At 30.2% G+C, this 14,706-nt stretch overlaps 2 protein-coding genes across 2 annotated transcripts; both read left to right on the forward strand.

Moving 5' to 3' along the window:
• Positions 1–1,335: 1,335 nt before the first annotated feature.
• VND7 (vascular related NAC-domain protein 7) lies at positions 1,336–6,692 on the forward strand. Its single transcript, XM_088095883.1, has 4 exons — positions 1,336–1,669; positions 2,937–3,108; positions 3,327–3,602; positions 5,714–6,692. The coding sequence occupies exons 1-4, from the start codon at positions 1,418–1,420 to the stop codon at positions 6,244–6,246; spliced, it is 1,233 nt and encodes a 410-aa protein (XP_087952009.1). The 5' UTR covers positions 1,336–1,417; the 3' UTR covers positions 6,247–6,692.
• Positions 6,693–10,996: 4,304 nt separating this feature from the next.
• Positions 10,997–14,374, forward strand: LOC124832495 (putative membrane protein At4g09580). The gene is made up of 4 exons (XM_047306713.2): positions 10,997–11,495; positions 11,589–11,859; positions 11,959–12,129; positions 13,654–14,374. The coding sequence occupies exons 1-4, from the start codon at positions 11,254–11,256 to the stop codon at positions 13,783–13,785; spliced, it is 816 nt and encodes a 271-aa protein (XP_047162669.1). The 5' UTR covers positions 10,997–11,253; the 3' UTR covers positions 13,786–14,374.
• The last annotated feature ends 332 nt before the right edge of the window (positions 14,375–14,706 follow it).

Raw genomic sequence — 14,706 nt, forward strand, 5'->3', positions numbered from 1 at the left:
GGTACCCTCAGGTATAATAATATGGTTATAGCAAGCTTTCTATACAAGCTTTCGGCTTTTGGTCACTACTCTTTCATATAATAAATGCAATTTCTGTACTAGATTTGCAGCATATTTATTTATTTATTAAATTAATGCTTCTGAATAAGACAATATAAACCCTTGCAAAGTACAACGGTATAGGTTGGTAATCCCAACTTATCTAGGCTTTATGTGTGTTTGTACAAAACAAATAAATTTAATCCTTTGAGTATTTATATATACAGACATATAATACAAATCCCAAAATTTCCTTTTCAATCCGCGTATAATATATACATCCATTACCTTTTTATAATATATATACAAAAGAGTGCATTGTTCTCAAAGAAACATGTTATCAGTTACTCTTACTTTTGCAAGGGATAATATATAAAAGTCTATTCTTTCTCAATAATCAAGTCATTTAGCTGGAACTTCAATGTTTAAGAGAAAAACCATGTTTCTTCCTCATTGTCCGGTGTACAGAAGGCAAATCCGTTAGAAGAAATTTAAAAACTTTTATGTTTATTAACTTATATCGTGTTTAAAAGATGAAAATATATATAAATTATTTTCAAACTCGATTGTTACTGATATAAGACTGTTTTGGTGTGATGAAATAATTGTATTATATACGAGTTTAACAGGTTGCTAGTGTAAACTTTCATGTTATTAATATGGTTTTGTAGCTGTTAAACATGGCACTGATGAACAAATATACATGCTTTTTATGGAATGGACATGCTCTTTTATCGACCCAATGGTCTGATATACTTAATTGCAGAACAGAAGATGAATTATGGTATGCAGAGAATGCAAAATCAAAACGACAACCGTGCTAAACAACAATCGGATAAACATTGGTGGAGGGCTTATGGTTTGCATATGAAAACACTAAAGCCAGAAGACAGGAATGATTAAGATATTGATATGGACAGCTTAGGAGTCTGACATAGCTTCCAGATGTCAAAAAAGCAATGGTGCCAAATGTAGAGGGACGGCGCACCAAACAGACAATTGTGAAACCTCAATTGTGAAGGATGGAGGAGGAGAATGTGACATGCATGTACTCACTATTCGTGTCTGTTGCTAATTAGTGAGAGAGCCTCTGATCTAGTGCATTAGCCAAGTATAATACGAGTTAATGAAAACTATGAATGATCCATTACATATAATAATAATAACAACAGTAATATATATGGTTAAAATTAAGCGAGCACTGTACAGTAGCTAGCATTGTTGTTTAAAGTGGTGGAATTGAAAAGGCTTAGGGTACAATATAGCGGTGGAAGGGGGGTGGCGTGAAAACTCGGTGTCACGCCGTCCAAACAAAGACCTTTCCATCTATCTGCCACCCCACGCGCAATCAATAACCTCATCTACAATATGTTTCTATATGTGTATATATTTATATATATTATTCTTCTGCTTCTTTTCTGTACAACATTCTCTCATCCCTTTCGATACATGCTCTTGCAAATACATATATATAACTCTCCTACCTCTCTTTAGACAAACATTCACCTTCACCTTACTTCAACACACACATCTCTCTCTCTCGATCGATCGATCCTTTCCCTTAGTCTTATCTCAGTGCCTGCCTACGTCTAGCAAACTCAAGAGGAAGATGACATTAACCCAAATTCCTGTGAGTATTCTATATATTTGTAGTGTTCATAAATGTGACGATTGTTTCCTTTTTCTTTTCTCAACAGCAAGTCAAGAGAAGTCTGAAACCTCCTTGAATTTGGTATAATGTTCTTCTGGAGAGTTTTTCTCAAGGGAGCTTTCAAATTTATTTTGCAAGGGGAACTACAGCTTTCTGATGTTTGTTATATTATATCCATGTCCATCTACAACCCTGAAGATGTTAAATGGATCTATAGCTTGCTTTTCCTTCACATTTGTTAGTTTTCTGAAAGAAAGAAAACACTAATGACAATAGTCCCAGAATGATATCTTTTGGTTTTTGTCAACTGAGAGCGTGTGAATATCATGATCTTAACGATAGAAAAAGAGAGTGATATGATTAATTTGAAAATTTTCAAACTATCAATGAAACAGTCTCCCCATTAATAGCAAGAGATGAATAATATTAAATCCAGTAGTATTATTATAATCAGTTAGGGCTAGCTAGTTTGTCAAGGTTTAAGAAAACCATGTACATGGGTAGTGATTGTGTCCTTGGAAAATTCTGAAAAATAGCTTAAGCTGATGAGTGGAACTTTATCTGTAGCATATATGGTGGCTACATGTGTGCCTGGTGGTCGTGAATTGTGATCACGACATTTTCAATAGGGCAGGTCTTTCTCCACCACCAGCAGGCGTTGGGAGTGCACTGCACTCAAAGAAATGTGACATGCTTGTGACAGCAAAGTCAAGCTTTTCGGCCAACTTTTGTGTTCAATATACTTTTGCCAACTCCATGTCATGCAAATAAAGGCACATAAAAAGAGCTTCTTAGGATTAATCATAGGCCTATTTTGTTAGTTAATTTCTTTATTATGGTGGGTTCCACACATGGTCTGCCAATTTTGTCATTGCACATGCTGAACAATTGTTGGGTCCAATACCAAAGTTATACATCATCGTCATCATCATTACTTCAAAATATCTCATCCCTAGAGGTTTTTAGAGCTATAAGGTTTGTAAACTATTATGACTTTGATGAAGTGCAACACGAAGCCAATGACCACTGATTTTTTTCCTTATCTTCCAATGCTGCCCTTACCAACAGGAATTTGCAAAATCAATTTTAGCGTCTTATTTTTCGTTTCATAATCATTTGTTTTTCCCTTGATGCACGTCAAAAGAGAACACGACAAACTTCTATGCATAATATTCAGTCTAAAATGGAAACATAAATGGTGAAATTGATCTTTCACAAATGACTCCTTTTCCTTTGCTTGTTTCAGGAGAGATCATCAGTTGATATGGAATCATGTGTGCCTCCAGGATTCAGATTTCATCCAACAGAAGAGGAGCTTGTGGGGTACTATCTCAAGAGGAAGATAAACTCCCTAAAAATCGATCTAGATGTTATTGTTGAGATTGATCTCTACAAAATGGAACCCTGGGACATACAAGGTATTGTAATTACCCAGTTATATACATAACATATATTATATGCACAATGCAATTAATCTTGACACGAATGCTTTCTTAAATTAAAGGGACATGAATAATCTTTAAGAAATTATAATTCAACTTCATCTGTTAACTATATATCATAACGTTGTATATGGAGGAAGTTATGATATTTTATAGTTAGAAAGTTGTTGATGTGCTAGTTTGAAATTATGCAGACCAGTGCAAGTTAGGATATGAGCAACAGAATGAGTGGTACTTTTTCAGCCATAAAGATAAGAAGTATCCTACAGGAACAAGAACTAACAGGGCGACTGCTGCTGGATTCTGGAAAGCAACTGGAAGGGACAAGGCTGTTATGACCAAAAATAGAATCATAGGGATGAGAAAGACCTTGGTCTTCTACAAGGGACGTGCCCCTAATGGAAGGAAAACGGACTGGATTATGCATGAATATAGGCATCAAACCTCTGAACATGGTCCTCCACAGGCAAGTTTCTTCTCACTTCAATCATATCAACCACTGTGATCAAAGCAAGTAATCTATTTGCAACTATACAATGCAAATTATAACTCAATGGTTGATTTCCAATAATATGTTATTGGAATTAAGTTAAGCAGAAGGCAAACATGTCATTTTGAGTAAATAGGGTTGTCAAGACTATCTTCACCACTTCAAACAGTACTTTTACTGTTTCATACTTTTCATTTTCAAACATACACACTCTTTTTCAAATTGCACAATGATCATATGCCACTTTCTAAAACATTTTTTTTGTTAGAATTGTTTGAAATTCTTCTCATTAAATGCTATGGTTTTCACTCCTTATTAAATAAGATCAGAAAATATAATTCAATCGTATAAACACAGCATTAGACAAGTTACTATTTTTATTTTTATTTTTGCAAAAAAGAAAACTGTAAACTCGCTCTTTTTCTTTTTTTTTTTATATGAAATTGTTTATTCTTTTCATGTGATAACTTTTAATTGTCGATAGAGTTACTTTGTTTTTTATTAAAATTATATAAATGCATCGATTTTTGAATTTTTAGGTGATTTCAGTAAATAAACTTGTTAATGAGTATCGAAGGATCCTAGTTAAATAATATATTTAATATATTACATTAAATGCTTTATGTAATTACTTTAAGCGAGTATTAAATGCATTTTGTATTTTGAAATAAATTAATACTTTTATTTTGTAGTGTGTAAAATGCTTTTATTTTAAATATAATTAAGGCTTCTACTTTTAGTAAATACTTTTTTTTATTTTACTTAATCATTGTCGTAGTTGCACGAGTTAAACCTTTGCCTTAAATTGTAATGATAAAACATTCTAAATAACACTTTTAAGGCTGTACCCAACACAGTTTTTTTATACTATTGTAATTGAATTTTAATCAAACAACGACATGTTACTGTTTTTTATACCATATTCATCTTATTAAAAGATATATTTAACGTTGAAAAAAAATGCATATGACATGGCTTAATAATTTATGTATAAAAAGTTATTAGAGTTGGCATCATCTTATGATTTTACTTTCAATACAGAGGATAATGATATATTGAAATTTATCAAATAAAAAAACATTCACTTTAACAATTCAAAATGATAATATTTAATTATAAGTATTCTACATTTTATCTTAAAATTCTAAATAGATACTATTATAATATTAAAAGAGTTGTCAGGTAATTTTTATTAAGAGGTTTCAAAGTAGTATTTTTCCAATATAAAACATGTATGTACGTATATATATATATATATATATATATATATATCAATTAGCTTGTATTATACATAGAGCAGTTCTTTAATTTGACAAACTGTAATTACTACTGTGGTTCACTGCTATTCCTATGACAGAAAGTAACAAAAAGATAGCTTTTTGAAGCACTTCTTTATTTGTGAATCTTAATATTTTAACATCATATAAAACGTAGTTTATTTATTTTAAATATTTATTTACTTCTCTATAACATTTATTTGCGAAAATGTGAAAGAGTATATAAGAAAATTATGTAAATAAAATGTCTTTACACTTAATTTTGTTTATTGAGAAAAAAAGTTTGATACTGACCAATCCTTTTCTTTTACTTTTAATCCCTTTTAATAATATATACTTTTCGAGAAAAAAAGGGAAACTATTTTCTCACACTCCAAATTCTATATTACACTCTTTTTTGCTCTCTTTCCATCCCCATGTAGGTTAGTGTAAATTTTTGGATATTAAAATGTTAGGGTTATAGTTATGAATATATATATATATATATATATATATATATATATATATATATATATATATATATATATATATATATATATATATATATATATATATATATATATTATACATGCAACTTTAGGAATCGATAGATCGTTACATAAAACCAATTTCAAACATGTACTGAAAAGATATCCACTTTCTCCAAAGGTACTTTGCCGAGTCAAACGCAAATTACGACACGCTTGTCCATTATAGTATGTTAATAATGATGATGATGATGATATATAGTAAGTAATACAGAAGAAAAAATGAAGTATCTGAGAATCATGAGAAAAGCTGAACGTGAGAATTTATAATTTGGTATTGCAGGAAGAAGGATGGGTCGTGTGCCGAGCATTTCGAAAGCCTAGTCCAAGTCACAGGCAAGGTTATGAAGCATGGTGCAGTAGTAGTAGCCATCAACAACACTTTTACAAAGATCAAAGCTTTGCAAGACCCTTATCAATTGCTGACATTTTGAATGAAACAAATGTGCCTCATCACCCTGCAGAAGCTCCAAGCTTTAGTCTTCCTTTCAACTCAGATCAGCAGCACTTTATTCTGCCAAACCAAACTGTCATGGACAAACAGCTGATTGAGCTTCCTCAGCTAGATAGTCCAACTGCAAGTTTTGCAATGAAGGAGTGTAACCAACAACACCAGAATGGCCTCAGAAATGAGGAATATTGTAGTGAGGAAAGGAGCAATAGCAGTGCGCAAGGTATCGATTGGAAGAGTTTGGACAACTTGTTCGGGTCACAATTGAGTGACACAGCTTATTTTTCACATCCAAACTTGCCCTTGATGATGCCCCATAATAACCATGATCAAGCTAGTCATATCCTAGGATGCTTCCCTGATTCATAGTTAACGTGTGTGTCACCATAATCATCCATAGTGAATTAATGAATAAAAAGTCTAAGTAAGATGATGGATAAATATTCATTATATCGTAGTTGTCCGTTATCTTACCATAAGCTAATTTAGAAGTTGCTGGAGATTGAACCTAAAAGCTTTTTAGGTGATGATGATATTATATATATTTTTTCGTGATAAAGGAGATTCGCTTGAAGAGTGAATCTCTCCTTTGTTTAGAGTTCAGAAGATCACAACCTTTTCTTTTTTTCGTTTTGGGTCCCCAGTTTAACTTTTTATTGTCCTTACTTGGTTATGTCACTATAAATGTACATTCTCAATTGCATGCATAGTGTGCTTTTTCTTTGCTTTAACTATTGCCCTCGTCAGTGATTTTCGAGAGCATTGTGTGCAATTCATCAATATATGACTATAAATATATATACAAATTAATCAGAGGAGGGAGTTTCCAGTTTATCACTATCTTCATTCTTTACTCTTTTTCTCGTTTGATTAGACGGCATTATTACTTCAACTATAGTTGTGATTGTGAAATTTTTAAGACAGATTAATGTTATACATAAGACAACAACAACAAAAACTAGTATGTGACCTTATTCTATCTTATGAGTTTCTACTGGTTAGAGACTTGTTTATATTATTGCACTTAATGTAATTAAAATATATCAGATAATGAGATTGTTTATATTTTAATCATCTGACGAAGAGACTATTCCTCACTACCATTCATATAGGTAACGACAACATTTTCTTGTTATACATGTTTTTCATTAAAATAATAAAAATCATTTTTTATTTTTAATGTTAACTATAAAATTTCATATTAAGTAGAGAAAAATAAATAAAATAATGGAATAAGATAATCGTGTCCTCGCTTAATTAACAGAAAAAATAAACTGTAAAAACAAAAATTAAGTGCTTTTATAAAAATAAAATAGTATATCTAAATTTATAAATAACTTAGTACATAATTAAGTCTATTTCATATAAAAATAACACAAAAAATTATGAGATAAATATATTTTTTATCAAAAACTTATTATAAAAACTTATGTTTTATTCTTAAATTAAATTATAAAGTATTTCATTCGTATATTTTACGAAAGTCATTTTAAATATTTTTTCAAATATATAAAAGACACTTTATTTGTCGTTTACTGAAAAATATACTTAACCTCATAGGACTAAACATTTTATAATTTAGTTTATACAAAAAAAAAAACAAATTTTCTTATAATAAGTTAGAGAAGAACATATTTAATCCAAATTATATATAATAAATAGTAATATTTTTATGTAGAAAACGAAACTATGATATGAATATAAATATTTTTCTTTTTGTAGAACGCAGGCTTGAGTTTCGTTGGAATGAGATACCTAGCTAGCTATAAACTTTAATTCTCTGTAGTGTTGAGACTGAGGACCGACTAAAAATAAAATACACAAACACTATCTTTTATGGATAAAATTTATTGCTAGTAGAAAAATGAATACCTAACATTAATATTTGTTGTTAACAAGTGTGAGTAATTTATTATTCATTAATGTGACATGTTTCAATATTTAATATAAATAACGTGAAAAAGAATAATTAAAGAAACAGAGAAAATGAAGATATAGATTATTTTAATCTACTGTCACATGAATATATCCATTAATATATAAGATGAAAAGGGTTGTTTGCTTATTATTTAATTTACAATAAAAAAAATTATATATAATTTGTTTGTTATTGATTGAATATCTATTTAAAAAATATTTATAAGTATTTTAAAATTTATAAATATGATACTCGTAATATTTATTTTATAAAATTTAAAATAAATAAATAAAATTTTAAAAGATATAAATTAAAATTTAATTTTAATTAAATTTAACTTAATAAAATATAAATTAAATTTTATTTTTTTATGAATAATAAATATCCATAAATATCTATATATTATAAATATCTATATAGTATGTATTTATAAAAATAGATATTAAAATACCTACTATTCACTACCATAAATATATTATTTGTAAATATTAACTATTTATCAAATTTTATCTATGAATATTTGCGATATTTTTATCGAGATATAGATATTTTATCAAACCTATTTATATGTTTTTCTTTTCTTTTCACACATCACTTTCCAATATTCTTTTTGGAACTTCAAAAATTTCATGAATTTGTTTGGCACTTATTTTCAGCTTTCTTAATTAGCTATTTAATATTGTTTTAGAAATAGAGAGTAGTTCTATTTATTGCGTCGGTGATGATATTTCCAATCCTCTGCTACCTAAAGTTTGTTTATTATATTTAATTCTTGATAGTCGTATACGTCAGGTTTGTATCACAAAAAATTACTTAAGTTTGATGATAATGCATGTGTAACATGATTGGAGAATCAACTTACTTAAATGACTTCAACCAATTCTACAACAGAAAACCAAAAATAAGATATATGAATATATAGATACAATCACTTCTTGGATCTTCTTTGTTATTAAATGACTGCACCTGAATTTTTAAGTTTTATTTTAAGTTGTTTCCTCATATAATTTTTCTAATTTAATTACGTTAAATTTTTTTGGTGTATCAAATATGTGTTAATTGTAAAATTTGACAGTACATAAAAAAAGTTTTACATAATTGGATTAAAAGAAATTTATTTATTTATTTTTAAAGTTTGAATATCAAAATTTTACATACAAAAGCAAATTATAATTTTTCATCAAATTTAAAAATTAAAAATAGATTGAATTATATATACATTGTTTATGTTATCATTCACTTAATTACTTTTACTAAATAATTTATATTAAAAAATAATTAAATGATTGAAAGAAGTATGTGTTTTTGTTTTGGTAAAAAATAAAACAGTGGTGGGGTATACTTAGAGAAAACATAAGAAACCATAAACATCAAAGTGTTGGGTATACTTAGATAAAATCTTTGATGGGTTTGTTTTATCCAGTATTTGTGATCGATCAATTTTGTGCTCCGAATATTCTTTTCCACAAAGCATTATTTTCTTTTTCATGTTCCACTAAACAATATATCAAACACATCACCTTCACCACACCAAACTAGATCTACACTTCAACTAAAGGATATACAAATAGGTATATTAAAATTTAAGAGAAAGGAAATATTTATATATATTACAAATTTTTATTTACGAGTTATTTTTATAAGATTTTTTTAGTTTTAAAAAGTTGTATAATACTCATATTAAAATAACATTTTCATTTGCAAAAAATGTTGAAAATTTTAATATTTTGATCAAAATTTATAAGAGAATCTTAAAAATATCTAGCACCACGAGATTTATTAAAATTAAAATGATACTTGAAATTTTGTAAAGCTTTTGTATAAAATATTTTTTTTATATATTTTTAAGAATTGAAATGATGATTGTAATAAGTGGGTCTCTTCGTTGCATCTTCTACTAAAGTTGTTCTTCAAATTTTTGTTGGATACTTCTGTTTTTGGAATCTATTATATTTAACATAAGACACCTCCCACACCATTTATCAACTTAATTTGTTTTATTTATTCAACCTAATTTATATCAAGTAAAATTTATTGATTTGAATCTACTGTAAATTTCAATAAAATAATTAGATAAAAATAATAATTAACAGTACAATGTGTCACAAGAAACACGTGATTGTATAAACAATAGAATGATTGTTATTGATTTAAGATCATATAGTATATTAGTATTTAAGGTAATATCAATTATTATTTATTACGATAATTAAATAAAACCCTAACAACAACAACAATTACCATAATTATAAAATTAAGGTATATTGATTTAATCCATTGATTTGATTAAAATCTACTCTCTTTTTAATCACTTCTGTTAGTATAATGAAGTATATGGATATATTTTGTGTAAAATAAAATAATAATAAATATAACGATGACATCTTCATCTTCTTAAATGCTTTAATTCTGATTTTTGTTGACTTTTTTTTTAAACGTTTAATATTTGAAATCATTAAATTCAATTTTTATCATTGTAAAATAAAATAAATTAAATTTCATTTTTGTTCTCCTTATAAATTATATTTTTTTTCAATATCCATTTTTAAATAGATAAATAAAAATGTATAAAAACAAATAAATGTATGCCATATTTTTTAAGTACAGCATTTATATTTATCAATGGACTGAAAGTATGATAAGATATATGCTATGTTAGGTAAATAGTCTGACTGAAAATAAAGGAAAATGATACTTGAACAACTATTTTTGACAATATTTAGACACGCGCACACGTGTCAAAATCTGAGTGGTCCAGTTGGAAAAATTAAATGAAAATGGACCACTCAGATTTTGACACGTGTGCGCGTGTCTAAATGTTGTCAAAAATGGTTGTTCAAGTGTTATTTTCCGAAAATAAAACGACGACAGAAAACACAAGCTTTGTCTTTCTGTTTTTTATATCAGCACCTTTGCTTTTTTTTAATTTAAAATTAAAAAATTGGAAGAAAAATAGTTGATTTCTGAAAAAATTCAAATTTGTTCTCTTTATTCTTTTTAATTTTAATTTACATTTTCTCCTCTCTTTTTTTCCACGAGCCAACCATATTATCAACAATACAAATCAACATTTTAAAATCTGTTGAGATGAAAAAGAAAAAGAAACAAAACATTATTAAAAATATAAGAAAAATGCCGCAACAAAGTAGCCATCCCGGAAAAATTGCAAGAAATAAAAACAACAAGGGGAAATTAAAATCACAGTCCTGTTAATTCTTATGTTCTTCAAAGTTGAAATTGAAAAAACTCTTTCTCTCTCTCTCTCCATCCTATTGCATTGCAGTTAAATTTCGCAGAAGGATCCTCACCCGTTCTCTCTCTGTCTCTCTCTTCCTGGCCCCAAATCTAAGGGCTTTCACCCAAACAGAGAAGAACATTGCATCGACCCTTCAAAATCCCCAATTCCCAGAACTCCGGTCAACTCGATTCCCATGAGATTTGGTTAATTGGATCGTAGTATGGCGGCGCCGAGGAATGTGACGGCGACGAGGGATGAAGAGAAGGGCGAGGATGACGATTCACCCTCCGCCAAGAAGCCCAAATTGGAGAGGTTCCCGCTCAACACGTGGGAATTTGCCGCCGCCGTTGCTGTCTTTTTCGTGTTCTCCACGGGCCTCTTCTGCATTTACCTCACCATGCCCCCCGCCGCTTACACAAGCCTCAAAATCCCCCGCACTCTCTCCGATCTTCGTCTCCTCAAGTACCGTGACCATAACAACTATGCTGTTTCTTCTTTTTATGTATTAATCATTATTGTATTAATTTGTTTATTTGTCTATTTATTGTGTTAAAGGGAAGATCTTTCGATGTATGCGAGCAACAATCCGGCGCAGTTTATTCTTGGCTATTGCTCCACCTACATCTTCATGCAGACTTTCATGATTCCTGGGACAATCTTCATGTCCCTTTTAGCTGGGGCGCTTTTTGGAGTTGTACGAGGAATACTATTGGTTGTTTTCAATGCCACTGCCGGTGCATCTTCCTGTTTCTTTTTGTCTAAGTTAATTGGCAGGCCTTTGGTTACTTGGTTGTGGCCTGAGAAGCTAAGGTTCTTCCAAGCTGAGGTTTGTTTTTGTATCCTTTATTTTTTATGTTTTTGCAAACATTTTGAATTTGGTGGGTATTGTTAATGTGGAATTTTGTTTTCTGGATGGTTGAATCAGATTGCAAAGCGTAGGGATAAGCTGCTGAATTACATGCTTTTTCTGAGGATAACCCCGACATTGCCAAATCTGTTCATCAATTTGGCCTCTCCCATTGTTGATGTTCCGTTTCATGTATTCTTTTTGGCTACTTTGGTTGGTCTTGTTCCGGCAGCATATATTACTGTCAGAGTAAGCTTCTCTGCTGGTGTTGATGTTTTTCTGCAGTGTGCTTGCTTTGCTGGTTTCTCTGAATTAGATATTTTTTCCTATTCTAAATTTTTGTTTTGTACGTGTGTCTGTTTATTTTTTTGTTTGAGCTCCTTTTAGTTAGTGAGTGTCGTATACATGCCTCTAGGCGTTTGCAAGGTTGTTGATATCCTGATTTTGCACCTAAGATTGCACTGCTCTACTATTTCTCACGTTTCTCCATGTTTGAACATATGCAGGATTGCAACCTGTAGAATTAGTCTAGGATCATTAGGGAAGATCGCAAACCCCTGTGAACTTGAGCCCCAAAACCTAACACGTGATTCGTTTATTTTTGTGAGTTGGATTGAGCCAGCTAATTGAGAGACAACATAGATTTTGCCCTGAAATCTCTTTCCTTGTCGCTTGATGTCATTGAAATCTATCTCCTGTCTATTTTGGTTTCATTTGAACTCTTTTTATCTCCGTCTCAATTCTGTTCCGTTCATTTTGGTTGCAATTTCTGTGGTAATTTTTTTTATTGGGTCAGCAAGTTCTCTAAATTTTGCTAGATGGAGCTGGACCATATGACTAATTGCTGAGATATTTTATTGAATATTAATGTGATTTTAAGGTTATTTTATTTATGTTAATTTATAATATGTAAATATTCATTTAAATGCATTTTTGTTTTCTGTGTATGATTTAGCTGTGCACATGTTCTGATAAAAGTGTTTCCCCCCTCTCCCCCTTTTTATTCTACACTGGAATAAGATCTTGATTTTTGACAACTTCGGCTTTTGCATTTTGGAACTTTTGCATTTGAAAACTCTTCTTCTTAGATAGAAATCAGGGATGGAGTGTCTTCTTGAATGCTTCTTAAAGATACCTTCCGGGGGCATAAGCTTTATGTCAATCTTTAATATGAAGGAACTTTGTGAATTAGATCTGCTTAAATTGGAGTGGGATGTTTTTTATTCTTAAGGAAACAGTTCAATAATATATCGAAGTAATTCTTGTTCCAATATGCATATATGCGAATATACACAGATGATTCATTCATATTTTACTTATTAGAACAACTAGAGTAAATCATTATTAAGCTAAGAGATTTATTGCAGCATTTATCTTGAAGGCTATTGGGAATTTGAAAGATTATGCTAGCAATGTTTCGGTTGAAATGGCACATTATTAGTTCCACTGAGAACTGCTATATTGAGAAATGCATCTAAATCCTTTTTCCTAACTGCTTAGAGTGTATTTTCTGTTGTTCCTTGTTGGTTGTTTTTGTACATTTTGCATCTCCTTTCATTTGAACTAGGCTAATGCGGACTGTGTGGTCATACGTTAGTATGTTCTTCTCATTTTTACCGTGTCACATTTTGATTTCAATCAACGTGGATGGTTGTTGCATATAATTCCTAATTTATGGATGAAAAGGATAAATATCATCTATGATATTCATGCTTTTGATGATCTTCTGCTTTTCTTTTATTGTACTCCTAACCTCTATTGTTGTTTAACCAGGCTGGCCTTGCTCTTGGGGATCTAAAGTCAATTAAGGATCTATATGATTTTAAGACATTATCGGTACTTTTCCTCATTGGTTTTGTTTCCATAGTTCCAACACTTCTGAAGAGAAAGAGAGTATACGAATGAAGTTGTGCGAGCCTAGCTTGCGTTATACATTTTGTCAAAAGATAAGTTACGTTATCAGAGAAGATAGTATTGAAGAAAGATATCAATGAGAAAGGGTGTATTGTTATTAACTTAAACAGTAGCATGTGCTCCATTTTATTTTCTGTGGTGGAGCCTAAGTTTTTTATGTTTCCCTTTTTATATTTTGGTTGTGTGGAGAGAGCAAGGGTAAACTTAGCTGAGTGAGTGGTGTACAATCGATTGAGCTACGGTTACGAGGCTTTGTTGGAGCATTAAATTACACATACTGACATTAACGTCATCAAGAAGGTTGTGGTGTTTGTTTAGCGATGCAGTATGCATACTTGCTCCGCACCATATAGGATCTGACTTTTATTCGTTAGTGTTGCTTTTTCAATCTGTAGAAGAGAACTTCAACCATTATTCTTCCTGTCGTTAGAGTCACCTCTGGTATTGTTATCCAATTTAATGCTCTTTCTCTAACAGGAAGTCATCTCAATGTTGCGTATAAACTTAGGATGAAACGGACTGATGTTTGTATAAATCAGCTAGATACTGCAATCACTTAAAGAATTGGTGTTTAGTTCCATTCCATTGCTTTCGTCATTCATAACTTCAATTATAAACTTTATTTCATGTCAATATCGCTAAAAGCCAATCACGTTTGAAGTTAATATTGCATTAGCTGACGAAGCTTAGGCATAGTTAAGTCAGAACAGTTCTAAAATTACTTGTGAACCAATTGCATTTTACACCAAGTCGTTTCGATTTTCAAATGAATGTTTCCATAAAAACTGACATTTATTTTGTATTTTAATTAAGAATACTATCAAATGAGTACGAACAGTTTGAGCATAAAAAAATTGTTCCATTATTTGTTATATTAAAATATAGTATTAATAGGCATTGGGATCTTCCTTA

Source organism: Vigna umbellata, chromosome 8 (assembly GCF_029865625.1).
Source record: "Vigna umbellata cultivar VRB3 chromosome 8, Vumbellata_1.0, whole genome shotgun sequence".
NCBI classification, from domain to species: domain Eukaryota; kingdom Viridiplantae; phylum Streptophyta; class Magnoliopsida; order Fabales; family Fabaceae; genus Vigna; species Vigna umbellata.

What these genes read in the sequence shown, in the direction of transcription:
- LOC124832495 (XM_047306713.2), top strand. Translation starts at nt 11,254, where the DNA reads ATGGCGGCGCCGAGGAATGTGACGGCGACGAGGGATGAAGAGAAGGGC. An exon ending in TAAGGTTCTTCCAAGCTGAG is followed by an intron (nt 11,860 to 11,958) that starts GTTTGTTTTTGT and finishes TGGTTGAATCAG; the next exon opens with ATTGCAAAGCGTAGGGATAA. An exon ending in CAGCATATATTACTGTCAGA is followed by an intron (nt 12,130 to 13,653) that starts GTAAGCTTCTCT and finishes TTGTTTAACCAG; the next exon opens with GCTGGCCTTGCTCTTGGGGA.
- VND7 (XM_088095883.1), top strand. Translation starts at nt 1,418, where the DNA reads ATGTGTATATATTTATATATATTATTCTTCTGCTTCTTTTCTGTACAA. An exon ending in TGACATTAACCCAAATTCCT is followed by an intron (nt 1,670 to 2,936) that starts GTGAGTATTCTA and finishes TGCTTGTTTCAG; the next exon opens with GAGAGATCATCAGTTGATAT. An exon ending in GGAACCCTGGGACATACAAG is followed by an intron (nt 3,109 to 3,326) that starts GTATTGTAATTA and finishes GAAATTATGCAG; the next exon opens with ACCAGTGCAAGTTAGGATAT.